At 41.9% G+C, this 13,712-nt stretch overlaps 1 protein-coding gene across 3 annotated transcripts; it reads right to left on the bottom strand.

Annotated features, from left to right (window-relative positions):
- Nucleotides 1–1,490: 1,490 nt before the first annotated feature.
- On the bottom strand, nt 1,491–13,330 carry TAGLN3 (transgelin 3). 3 transcript variants are annotated; one of them, XM_032781336.2, is made up of 5 exons: nt 12,932–13,330; nt 12,425–12,606; nt 11,379–11,553; nt 4,856–4,958; nt 1,491–2,008 (listed from the first exon to the last, which is right to left on the bottom strand). In XM_032781336.2, the coding sequence occupies exons 2-5, from the start codon at nt 12,602–12,604 to the stop codon at nt 1,867–1,869; spliced, it is 600 nt and encodes a 199-aa protein (XP_032637227.1). In that variant the 5' UTR covers nt 12,605–12,606; nt 12,932–13,330; the 3' UTR covers nt 1,491–1,866. The 3 variants fall into 3 exon arrangements, with proteins under 3 accessions (XP_032637227.1, XP_032637228.1, XP_032637226.2); XM_032781337.2 differs by having other exon boundaries at nt 12,963–13,330; XM_032781335.2 differs by lacking the exon at nt 12,932–13,330 and having other exon boundaries at nt 12,425–12,902.
- Between the last annotated feature and the right edge of the window lie 382 nt (nt 13,331–13,712).

The raw sequence follows: 13,712 nt of genomic DNA, 5'->3' as shown, positions 1-13,712 counted from the left end.
TAGGCATTGCAATGCCTCAGTCAGTCCCTTTGTGGGCTCTGGGAACCCTTCCTCTCTGGATGACACAATTTCCATTGCAGTACAAGACATTCACAATTGTCATTGACTCATGATTAAGTACTAGGCTTTTGAAAACATCCAGTGAAAATGCGCAATGAGCAACGAACACAAAGGTAGGGAGCAAGACTGTCTTATTGTTAACACTATTTTCCTCACTTCCTTACAAAGAGTAGGTGGTGTTATCTATAGAAATGTCCAGCTGGGAGGCTGCAGGCAACACTAATGAGCAAAGTCTGTCATGTGGGTCACCTTTATTATTTGTTATTTAATGCAAGTTTATGTTTCCTTAATTGCCCTTTGACATCTCTTTAATTGAGCTGACTGAACTTTATATTGAATTTCTGTGGGGTGCATTTCTTTTCCATTGTCCTTATAAATAGGTTGAGCCTGGACTCAGGTCTCATATGTGTTTCACACACCCACCCCCACCCACCATTCAGGGAGGAGAAATAGATCAGTGATTTGAGCACTGGCCTGCTAAACCCAGAGTTATGAGTTCAATGCTTGAAGAGGCCATTTAGGGATCTGGGGCAAAAATCTGTCTGGAGGTTAGTCCCAATTTGCACGGGGGTTGGACTAGAGGACCTCCTGATATCCCATCCAACCCTGATATTCTATCCACCACACTCAGGACCTCATCTCTCTCAAGGCCTCCTGATGCTACTGTAATATTCAAATAAAGCACTTTACCAGCCTTAGTTGCAACACACTTATAGAGACAGGGAAATCTCATTTGTTCATTTTATAGAGGAGGAAACTGAAGTATAGAGAGGTGAGAGAGTTGCCCTGTTTCCCTGAGGGAGCCGGTCTCCCTCACGTTTAGAGACCAGTACCATGTCTAATCCACTAAATCATCATCAACTCACATGTGCCCACAAGCAAGTCCCCTCTTTCTGTTTCCTTCTCTATAAAAGGAAGGCATTAGTTACTTACTACTCTAAGGCACATGTATCTTGGACCCTCAGTGCATTCCATTAACTGGAACTAATTGGTTTTGTCACTGGAGAGGTGTGGGAAAGAATTCAGTTCACAACAGACTTCTAGCATTTGTCAGACCATTGACATTATAAGCCGCAATTCAGCCCTTGTCAGCTCCATTGCAATCCTACCACCTTACTTCAGGAACTGAATTTGGTTCTAGCTTCGAGTATGCCCCTGGTTGAAGCTTCAGCAGTAACTTGGACATGGAGAAGCAGGGTCACAGATGCAGCAGCAGTATTGTGGGGAATGCCATTCTGTGCACTTGCAGCTTCCAGCAAGCACTTACTGCATGTTGCACTGGGAAGAGATAGAGGAGCTGGTCAACTACCCAGCTCTTTCCTGGGGGTTATTGGCACCAATGTGCTACACATGGCAGAGGGGTTCATGTAACCTCACTCCACAGGCAACTTGTGTTGGGAGTTGTGGGCTTTAAAGATTCAGTCTAAATGGATTTTTTAAAATGTCTTTATTTTTAGAAGATCAAACAATATTGTCACTGATCTGAAGGATGAGGTTACTTGTTGAGATACAAGATTGAGTTTTGTAAGACACAAATGCCAAAGGTAACAATTCGCAAGTAAATAAATACAGAAAACCAGAGTCTTTGCATAGTTCAGAAGTGAACAGTAGGGGGCAGCAGTGCACAGGGTGAACTGGCACGCAAAACACATCCATGTTCTTAGTCAAAAAGTTGCAGCTGAAAGAAAAAAAAATCCTAAAAAGGGCAAACTATTAAAAACCATGTTTTAGGCTGAAAGGGAGCTAGCTATGTGTTTGTAATCAGATCATGCTATTGAATGTGTGTTCTCGACAAACAGCCAACATTTACATAATCTGCCTCGGCATCCCATAGCCTGTCATGCCGGACTGTGATGCGCCTTTGTTGCTACCCATCTGAAGGCCTATGACACTCTGTCCCCGACGAAGCTGCTCTTCCGAAAACCCTCGCCGATTCTGCTGTGCTTTCCTGTCCAGACACAAAAGCAATATAGGATCAATCCAATTATGCCCACATGATTTTAAAAGGTTTAGGGCTCCGAAATTGACCCTTCACAAGTGTTTTCTCTGCACTGCAATACTTTATTCTTTATTTCAGCATCCCATGGGCTACACAACACTGGCAGTCTAACTGCTTTTTTGCATTGCGCACTGTGATGTATATGCCAGCCAAGGCCAAACAACACTTTGCACCTCTTTTGTGCCATTCATTCTAGACTCCCTAAGTGCATACAAATATGCTGACTCCCACAACACCCTGGGAGGTAAAATACTTGAATTATGATGTATGACACAGTCATGAGAAGGTTAAGTTGTGTAAGGCTATGGCATCCAGAAGCAGCTAGCAACAGTGTCCTGGCCACAGGGGATGACCAATGAGCCGGTTTCTGTGATGGAACACAATTTGGTATCCAGCTACAGCACCAGTGTAAATTGGAAGTCATTCCATGTAAGTCAACGGAGCTATTCCTGAATTATACCCACGTAAATGACAGCAAAATTTGGCTCCATTACTTCAACTGCAGCAATTATACCTATTTTAGAGATAGGGCAACTGTGACAAAGAAATTAAGTGATTGGCTGAAGTTCACAGAATGAGTTAATGGCAGCTCTAAGGACTAGAACCCAGGAATCCTGATTCCCCATTCCCACTAGACAAACCCTTGCAGTAATGACAGTCCCTGTCATTTAGCCTTCCCCTGCCCCCAATGCACTTTAGGTGAATGTATTTCAGTGAAACCCAAAGATGTCTGTCTCTCCCAACAGCAGTAGTTATGTCAAAGGCATTAAGGCTTAGGGATCTGCTGTTAGAGCTCAGGTAGTGAGTAATTTAAATATGCAGTCAGCTTACATGGGTTTCTCACTTATGTACCTGGGGGAAAAAGTCATTAAAAAAAGGGACAGAAATCGGTGTAAGGGCTTGAAATGATACTAGCTGACATAGAGCCATATAGGCCACGGAAGACAGAACGGTGTCACAAATTGAGGCTGGCTTTCACAAACAAAACCATGATCTCACCCAGGCAGGGAAACCACCTGCTCCTATGCACCATGCAATGTTGCATTATCCTGTTTTAATGTATGACCACAACCACAAACACACTGTCATATCAAAATCCTCCACCAGGAGGCTGCAGTGTTTAGAATCAATTCAGGGCTCTCCAAGGGCTGGATCCTTGACGAGGCTTAGCACTATGGCCCGCAATGCTTGTATGTGTGTGATCAGTTATTTGGTTGGATTTGGCTCACAGTGCTAGGCAGATTGCAGGGGGCAGCCTCAATTTATTATAGACTTTAAGGTGGGGTGACCAGACAGCAAGAATGAAAAATCAGGACAGGGCATGGGGGGGAGGGGTGGTAATAGAAGCCTATATAAGAAAAAGACCCCAAAATCAGGACTGTCCCTATAAAATTGGGACATTTGGTCACCTTACTTTAAGGTCAGAAGGGACCACTGTGATCAGCTAGTCTTACTGACCTCCTGCACATTGCAGGCCACAGAACCTTGCAGAAAGGAGGAGAAGATCTAGGAAAAATCATCCATGTCCTGTAGATTTTCAGAATGGATGTCCATTGTTCATTTTCATTTATTTTCAATTATAAAAGGGCTCATGAGTTCCTGCCATAGATTCTGGGCACCCTCCTATCACTTAGCTAACAATTAACAGCAGGGCCGTCCAGAGGACTCAGGGGGCCTGGGGTACTCTGCGGAGGAGGGGCCGCCGCTTCGGCAGTAATTCGGCGGCGGGGTGATCCTTTCGTCCCAGGACCGGCCGCCGAAGTGCCCGAAGACTGACTAACTATAATGCCATCTAGAGAGGATTTCTCCTCTCCCTATTTGTATAAATTTTGCCAGCACTTAATTCTATCAGAGATTCATTTGCTCCTTGTTTTATTTTAATTAAAACCTTGGGAACCAGTTCCACCTTTTATTTTGATTCCTCTTTATTAATCATGTCAGGCAGGTATCTCTGGAGAGATTGTTCATTGGCTACAGAACTGTTATTATTAATAAAGACAGGCAAAACTGTGAATGAGATAGAAGACATCAAAGGGGATCCAGGCATGTTAATAACAGCTGAGTACAGCTACAGTTTATATTGTTTAGCATTATTGCTACCATCATATGCACTTCCATGGGCTAGAGGTGCTGCATTGGGCATTAAGTGGTCAGACGGATAGCAAAATCTAGTGCTACTTTTCATTCAGGGTTCTTGATTGAAATATGAGGAATATATGAGAGGCTGCATTTGCTGTCACCAAGGTTTTACTTTCATTCAGCTCCATTAGGCCTGATTCTCCATTACCTTGCACTTCACTCCAGTGCAAACTGAATGTAAAAAGCACCATGCTGACCTGGTAGCATTTTACTTCGACTTTGTACAAACATAAATGACTATACAAAGTGCAAGGCAATAAAGAATCAGGCCCATTGACTTCTAAGGAATTATTAGCACAGGAGAGTGAAAGAAAGATCAGACCTTGAATATCTATCACCTTTGTCTACGTATGAAAGTTTAACTTCAATGAGTTTTTAAATGTGTGCAAATCCCTATGTGGACACTCTTATTTCAGGTTAAACCAGGCTTTGTTCACTTCAGCTTAATTCGAGTAAGAACTAGCCTGAGACATGGCTACCCCTAAAACTTAAGAGGACCTAGATACCTAACTCAGGACTGTGAAAAATTTCCAGGACATTTTGGGAAGACTGTTCAGTCCCCAGTTAGTTTCCTAAATCCATTTGGTGCTTAAAGGCAGACAGTATTACCACCATCCAACAGCACTTAGCTGTGGGAGGTTTTGCTTGGCACTTCACCTGTGAAACCAGGAGGGATCCCCTCTGTAACATCCATCGTCCTTGGTCACAGCCAAGCTGCCTAACGACATTAGGGTTCTCTGCACGGCAGCCATGTCCTTCCCTAAAAAGCCAAACATTGAAAATCATTAAAAAAAAATCTGCATATGAAATAGATGATCTCAGGACAGCAACAGTGTTTTCGCACCATCATTTAGCATGTTCACAGAGGTTTCCACCCAACATATTAATTAAACCCTTCAATGCCACAGGTGAGTATAACTATCTCTGTTTTACAGATGGTGAAACGGAGGCAGAGACGTTGACTGATTTGTTGAAGACCACGAGAGGAGTATAAAGCAAAGATTAGCATTCAGGAGTGCCTAGCTCCCATCCCATATTTATTTTGATACAGTAGTTCAGGAGGGAGCATGCAGAGAGAGAGAGCTTTCAGAGTAACCGATAAGAGTTTAAAACTCTGTGTGCTTTAAGAGGCAGGTTCCATTATAAAAACCCGTCCCTGCTTCAAGGGAGATTGCTCAAGCACAGAAACATTAGCTGGGTGCAGGAACTTCTGCTTTAGAGCTATCAATTAATACAAAAAGTTGTGAGTAAGAAATCACGAACCATTCAATAATAGACATGTGCCTAGCAGACAGCAATGGCATTGATAACTTCATTGTGCTCTATTATACAACGTTTATTATCATAGCATCAGTTATCATGTGACACATTGGTACACACTATAGTTCACACCCTTCTGGTGCAGACTAATGCACTGTGTAAAAAAGCCTGTTTCCCCATCTGTAAAACGGGGATAATGATGCTTACTCAGCTTTCTGAAGAGCCTGGTGATTTCTGGGCAAGAATCCTTTGCTAAAAGAGCGTATTCCAATCCCTTAGGAGCAACTATGCCCTTAATTCTCACCAATTTTTGCCCAAGTACCCATCCACTAATTGTGCAAATCCCTTTAACAGCTCCTTATATTGTGCTATCAAATTCAAGCTCCTAGTCTTCACTGTCATGACTCTGTGTCACCTCATGTCTATCTTCCTTCCTTCATCTTCCTCACTGTCCTACTCCCAGTGTTATTCTTGACTTAGTTCTCCACTTTCCCGTCTGTTATGGTCCCACTTTCTCCCATGATTCCCCTGCACCTGGAACAGCCTCCCACTCGCTGTCCACCAAGGGCCAGATTTTCAAGAGAGCTCAGGCACTTTCTTAGGCACCAGATCAAAGGCCAATTTTTTTCAACAGAGCTCAACATTCCAGCTGCTTGATGTTTTTTTCATCAACACATTTTTTAACAAAAAAATGGCTCTTCAACGAACAGTTTTCCCTTTTAGTCAACATTTTACAGTTCTTCCCCCCTTCCCCTCCCAACATTGTTCCTTCCACCATTAGTCTCCCCCCCACACGCAGGGCCTTTCCTGTGGTGTGTGCCTCAGGGAAAGAGGGAAAAAACAAACTATCTTTTACTTTCCATTTAGTCAAAAAAATGAAAAATGCTGTGAAAAAAAACAACAAAAAACCTTTTTTCATTTCATTTAAAAAAAATCACAATCATATAGTATATTTACTCACATTTTGAAAAATCTTTCCTCGTGTGCCCTCTCTTTTCTCCTCCTCACATTCTGTTTCTACTACAATTACTTCCTATCTTCTTCTCTGCCCCAGTTCTTCCCTACAGCCTCTTTCCTGATTGACAATGTTAGGCCTTGTCTGTCTTTGACTGTAAGCTCTTCAGAATGGGGAATGTATGGTTTAATTTATGATGCTAGATACATGATGTTTTGTAATACATATAATAAAAAAAGATTGCTAAAGTATACTTATTTCCAACCAACCACTGCTAAGGAAGTGTGTGTGTCTGGGAAGTCAAGCCTCCTGTTTTACACATTTATATTCTACATTTCCCTGGCAACACACAGATTCAATTAAGGGATATGATGTACACAAACCTTCAGACACAAAGCACTTCGACTGTTTGTGATGAGTAAGGTTCCTAAACTCAATATATTTAGCAGCTTCCAACTGTGTTGAAATTTCCCATAATATTGCCCATTAAAGTTGATTTGAATTTTTAAAGTCCTGCAAATCCACAGATATCTGCATTTGCAGATAAGGTTGTATTGTTCACTATTTTTGTGGATCAAGGATTGGATGCCAGAAGCTGGAACTGGGAGACGGGATGGATGACTCAAAGACTGCCTTTTCCATTCATTCCCTCTGGAGCACCTAGCATTGCCAGTGTCAGGAGATAGGATACTGAGATAGATGGACCATTGGTCTGACCAAGTATGGCTGTTCTTTCGTGGATTCAAATGTTTGTATCTGCACGGGGCTCTAACAATGAGATAGGATACTGGTGCAGGCGCAGATGCGGATATATATAAAAGGTGAAGTGCAGATCATGGGTTGGATACAAGTTAATTATCCCGGATGCAGATCGGCTGCGGAGCCAAGTTTTTGTATCCCTGCAGGGTTCCAGGAATTTTATTCACAAGGGCTAATTTTCTCATAAAGTAATTGCCAGCCAGTGACTATCTTTACCACAAACTGAAGCAGCTTTGCTCCTTGCTTAATACAGGGTAGTCTGAGAGGCTGATATAACATATTCACACACAGAGCATGTCATGAGGTTTTAGCGTTATGGGCCCCCTAAGGTAGCATATGTACCATATGCTGTAGCAGATGCTAAGTATAATGTTGCCCATGTGACACCTCCCCTGGAGCAAGCACCCCAGTGGTTGGAGCAGAGAAGCAGGGATGGGAAGAAGAGCTGAAACTGAATGAGCTGGATGATGATGGCAATTTTAAAAACAAAAGGCCGGTAGCAAAAACGTCATGATGAGTGTGCCTGAGCCATCTGTAGCCTCCCCTGCATCTAGCATTCCGCTTCAGCAGGCTGCCACCAAAGCGGTGCTTTAACTAGCAGTGGGGAGTGGGAGAAGCGACACTGGAGAAACAGATGGAGTAAGGGATCATTGTCACGTAAGGAAACAAAGCAGCAGCAAAAACTGGGCTCTGAGCTACCTCCCCGACAAGTGTGTGTGAAGCCTGATGGAGAACACAGGGGACGAGAGTGAAGACTGAACATCACTGTGGAAAGAGGGCAAATACAAAAGGATACAAATAGTTTAGGAAAGGCTGAGAATGAAAGCAGGAGACCACACCACAAGGGAATGGTGGGCATCTCTTGCCATCTGACAGTCAGACTGGAGCATCATAGTGAAGAAAGACGTGGTAAGATGTATATTTGGGATGGAAGAACAAGTCAAAATAAGACCTGATCACACCCCAAATGCAAGTCATTCTCCATTCTCATCCTTCCTCAAGCCAAACTCAACAACTTAAGGTTTTAAGATGCAGAAAAGTTGAGTTAAAAATCTCTCTTAGGCCCCACACCATGCTTGAGACTCCACAACGGGGTCTTACCTGTCTCCCCTACCTTCTTTTGCCTTTTCTGAATCACGATCAATACCACTGGCAGCATCTTTTCTAGGCCCTGGCTGCCTTTTCTTCTCAACCTGAAATGCCCTTGTGCAATGCTCACTGATAAGTATGGGACAGCCTGGCCTAGAAGAAAAGCGAGGCACTACCAGTGCTAGGAGGAGGGCCTCTAACTTGTCCCGAAGAGGAGTTGTTGGAAGGAGTCCATTCTCCTTGAGTCAAACCTATCCAGACCTCCCTGGGCCTTCACACCAAGTGTTTCTAAGGGACCTGTGGGATCAGCCTCAGGGAGAGGGGGACTATTTTGGAGGGGATCACTGAACTCGAGTCCTCAAAAATGTAGATAAAGAGCCAAAGCTGCATCTCTGAACAATCTGAGGTTGGCTTATTACTGATTTAAGCTACCCAGAGATATACTAGGGGAATGCACTGAAAGAGAGCACGTAGGTTAATCAGGATGTTTGGGAACATAGTGTGGAAAAGCTTTCTGGCCCAACATTCAAGTAAGAAAAGTACTAGAGGGAAAGCAAGGCTTCACCTTGCTTGAAGCAGCAGCCCTGGATAAAGGAGCCACAGTGGTGAAGAAGGGTGCAGGCTGGTCTACTATGTTTGAAATAGCCTACTAAGCAGTGAGGGGGGGATATTTTTGGCTCTCGGTTATCAAGAACCTTGCAGCAAAAGCTGTTGGAAACATGTTAATGGCAAAAGGGGCTGTTTATCTGGCCATCCGCCTTTGTCTTTGGTTTAGACAACTCAGAGTATAGCTCCCTCCCAACAGCCAACAGGGTTCACACTCCTACTGCAGAGGACAACCTGGGAATCTTTTCTGGTATGTGAGGTGATCCAAATAGGAAGGGAATGTTAGACTTACACACACACACACATACACCTCCTCTGCCCTCTGAATTGCTCCAACATTACAATTTTCTAACTCTTCCCAGTCAAGAGCCTCAACAGTGAAATAACAGGGACGCCTGAAGTCTCATCTATGACAAAGGGGGAGAAATTATATAGGGACCAAGATTGGGATAACAAGGGGTGTTTCATTTCAGAACTGAGATGCACTGGAAGAACTGTGGGGTGCCAGGACAGGAAAATGGAGGCTGCAGAAGAGGGTTGAGATGTGCTGCAATTGTTGCATGAGGAAAGCTTGTGTTGTACCAGCCCACGCTAGGTTTGGCTTCATCCAACACAGCTAAGTCCACACTGTCATGCATGAAATAAAATAAATAACTAAATAAATAAATAACCAAAATCTTGGGAGAAAGTAATTAGTGCGATAGAAAAGCAAAGCGGGGGGAGATTGATTATGAACTATTCCCTACAACTGAAGTCCTTTTCTTTGTAAGAACCAAGATGGTGCAATTTTATGTGCATAGAGTTAATTCACTACTGGACATGAAATGCTCCCAAAACAACTTCTGAAGTTGGCTAATACTGATTGAGCAAGAACACACACAATAAACTTCCCTTGCAATAGCTTACTAGCTGGTGGAATCTTTTTCCAGGGCAAGAGGAAGGTCATTTACTTCAGTTATTTAAAATGAGTATATCCCCAATGCACAGTTAACCCAGGTGACCAGCACCCCAGTCTGAGCACCTGGCTTAGCCTAGCCCAGGTGTGACCATTCCCACAGCAAAGCCATACCTGCATTTCTGTGTCGCCACTGTGTCCACTCTTGCCTGTATGTGTTGTGGGGCATATCCCATGGTTTGCTGCGCTGAGATGCTCTAGGATTCTTTCCCAGTCAATTGCATGAGAACTTATGTGTCATTTGGGAGCATGGGGGGGGGGGGGAATTGTGGGAAGGCAGTGAAGGATTATTAGCATGCAAGTGATTTTCTCTGCATCCTTACTGCAAAGTGGGTGTGTTCCAGTCTGAGTGAAAGCAGAGCTCAGGCTCTAACCCACACTACCCTGGGCCAGGCCTCAAAGCACATCCAAATCCTGGGATGCACAGGTTTTTGTGTGTATAGGGGAGAGATTGGGCTAAAATGGGTAAGAGCCCAGGTGAGCTGTGCAATGAAGATATACCCTAGATTAGACAAAACACCGGAGAACAAACTGTAAAGAACAACCCTGCAGTAGTGTCCTCCATGCAGCCTCCTCCCTTATTCCAGTGAGTGACAGGCTACAACAGATCTTTTCTCCCATCCATTGTTTTGTTCCCTCTACCGCTTCCTTTGGCCCCCCTCCTCCTAAATCTCAGCTCCTGTCTTCACCGACACTAAGACCATCTCTACTTTGAGCCCTTGCACTGTGCTCTACCATGTGGCGTTAGCAATGCCCCAGAGCACATGGCAGGAGCACTAGGATGTGATGGATCACCACATAGGAGGTAAAAGGCAGAAAATACAAATAGCCTTTCAGAAAGAATCATAGGTTCATGGGAAAATAATATAGACCACTTCCAGTTCCTATGTGGAATAGCCTAAATCTTTATAGACCTGAGCTATTGCAAACTCATGAGGGCGTTCTCAGGTTTTAGCTGAATGTTTCCATGGTGATCTTTTTAAAGAGACTTTAATGTGGTGAAAAACATTGGGCTGACAACTCTAGAAAACTAACCCTCCAATATGTCAGTTGTGATTTTTGTTTTTAGCTAGTCATGATTAATATAAAAGACTTCATACAAAATGAAAAATTCACATATATATTTCCCTGTTTGGGGTATTGATTTTTGTGACTCAATTTTACAGCTAAAATTTAAGCCTCACTTTTAATTTGAAACATTCAATAAAGGCTTGTCATAGGAAAATAGAGTTTTTCATATTTGTTATTAGGAGCTGTTTCCTTGCAAATAAGTGGCATGGGGGAACATTTGTTTTATTACGTTTATGCCTGTCACAGTGATGGCTTTTGGGTAACACATTAACTTGAAAAGATTCCATTATGTCCTTAGGTAATATAAATCCCTTGGAGGAGATAATGCACCACCAGAAGAGAATGGTAATGAGGTAGACCAAACAGAAGCAAAAGATAATTACATTAGAGATTTTTTCCTTAGACAAAAATGCACCATTAGTGGAGATCAAAGCAGAGCAGAATGAAGACTGTGAGCTCATTTTCAATTTCATTATTATTTTTACCTTCCCATAAATCCACTGTCTGGAAAATATCTGTTGTTCTTACTCCATAGATTTCAGCAGCTTTTAAGAACTGAGAAATTTGTTCCATCTGCTTGAAAGCCATTTTTGATTCAGAGATCTTTGGAATGGGTTCTTTTCCCTTTGGATGTAAACTGTTTATTAACTTGCACAACAGCTAAGAGATAAAAATAGAAGCAGAAGTTTAAAAAAAAATCAATTAGTTCCAGATCATTAAAGCAGAAGGTAATTTCTGTGCATTGGATTATGCTGTGTGAAGCACAACCTGGGTAGAATCTCTCAGAGAAATCATTTCTAAAAAAAAAAAAGATAGAAAACCACCACTGGTATCAATCTGAGTGTATTCAAGTGCTATTAAAGGTTTTGTTAAATGACACTGATAACCTGATCAAATATGCACTGATCTACTGCAAAAAATAAAACAATCATTTACTAGAGGTTATGGAACAATTGACAGTAGTAGGAGAAAAAAGGAAAACAAAGCACTATCAACTGAAATATTATTAAAGCACCATTGCAGAGATTCAATAATTAGCCAGTAGCCAAGTCTTACTGCCCAGTGCAAACAGCAGCATTTGGGTGTTTATTTATTAAACCAATGGAATACAACATAACAGCTCTAGAATTATTCCAAAGGAGAAAACACTAAGACATAATCAAATGCACCAAAGTCTGTGTGTTTTACACGCTCAGATAGCAACACTTTCATTTTCTTAGCAGAAAAGTAAAAACCTGATTGTAAAAGCAAGTCTCTTGTTACTCTGTGAGAAATTATAGTGAGGGAATGAGTCAAACCTAACATACATATCCCGATACACTGGCAGAAAAATTATTCTGAAATAGCAAAAATTTCCTGATCAGAAGGAAACCAGTAATAGTACAGTCAATACTAGTATATACTCGAAAATAACCCATGATCTCAGGCTAATGCAATCAAATGAAACTATAATTAGGGTATAGATGTTAATAGACTAAGATTCATTGTACACATATAAATAATGCTTATATGAAATTAGATCAACACTTACTGTTCCATCCATTAGCCATTTCTGAAAATTTTGCCTTCCAGGAGGTGGATGCTCTATCTTTTCACCACTCTGTACAATAATCCAGTCCACTAGCTTGTTCTCTAATTCCAGGTCATATTTCTGTTCAATCTTTTCCTGCACTTCTCGGCTTAAACCGTAGCTCGGTCCTCTGTTAGCCATCTCTGGAACAAAAATACCAATTGTTTATTTATAGGATTCTGATGACACAGATTTAAGTATATACACCAGCTCAATCTATATGTCAATGCACATCAACTACCAAAAATCAAAACAAAAGCAGGCATGGGCTTTAATTGTTTTGCAAGAGTAAAAAATTTTTAAAAAATCATTTTTCAACAGCCAAACAACAGCAAAAAATCAAATTACAGTTTAAATTAAAATAGATTGCCAGTGAGATTTCTGCTATAGCAACAAAGAGATTCTAATAGAGTTTCAGATCAGTGTCATCATTGCCAGCAAATCCAGAAGTACTTTAAAATTGCCTACATAATATTTGCTAATAACAAGAAGACTATACATGGGAACTCAGGAGATCCTTTGAGAGATGCAACTAGGGTGTGAGGTTTAGAAATCCAGAGACCATCGAATGGAAAAGCACTGAGAAATTTAAGAAGAGATGAAGACTGCTGCGATACCCTGCTGCTGCTGCTGCTGCATCGTGATTTGAAGAACAGTGTATTGATTTGATTTTCCTCACATATGAGGAGGGTCAACGCAGGGGCGTTGCTAAAAGCCATTAAAAGGCCTGCCTACTCAGTATAGCCAAGGAGGTATCTAATCTGCAGTCTGCTTAAGTGCCTACTTCCCCTGTTCTGTTTTGTTCACTTTCCTGATCCAGTTCTACTTTACTTAGGTTTGTCCACTGAACCTAGCATCAAGGTAACTGATCTCCCTATAGTTCAAAATACTTATAGGAGGACTTGGTTGGTATCATTTCATTATCCAAATGTAATAGGAACAAATAGATATTGGAAAATGTGGAGAGTATTTTTCTCACTGCTCTGCATCCTGTGTGCTATCGTCATTGGACGGTGAAAGAACAAAACCAAAACACAGGCTGGAAAGTAAAATACTAACAGGGGTATAATTAGGGGTGATCAATAAAATTAAACAAAAGAGAGATAGATTAGGCAGACTAAAGCAAGTCTTCCTAGCAACAAGCTGTATTAGGCTCTCAAATAGGCAAAAAGCTAGAAGCCCCATCACTTGTGACATTAAAAACATGACTGGACTAAAAATGAGCAATTGTGCTGTAAGGAACAAGGAC

Source organism: Chelonoidis abingdonii, chromosome 1 (assembly GCF_003597395.2).
Source record: "Chelonoidis abingdonii isolate Lonesome George chromosome 1, CheloAbing_2.0, whole genome shotgun sequence".
NCBI lineage: Eukaryota > Metazoa > Chordata > Testudines > Testudinidae > Chelonoidis > Chelonoidis abingdonii.
This window is presented reverse-complemented; position numbering and strand designations above follow the sequence as displayed.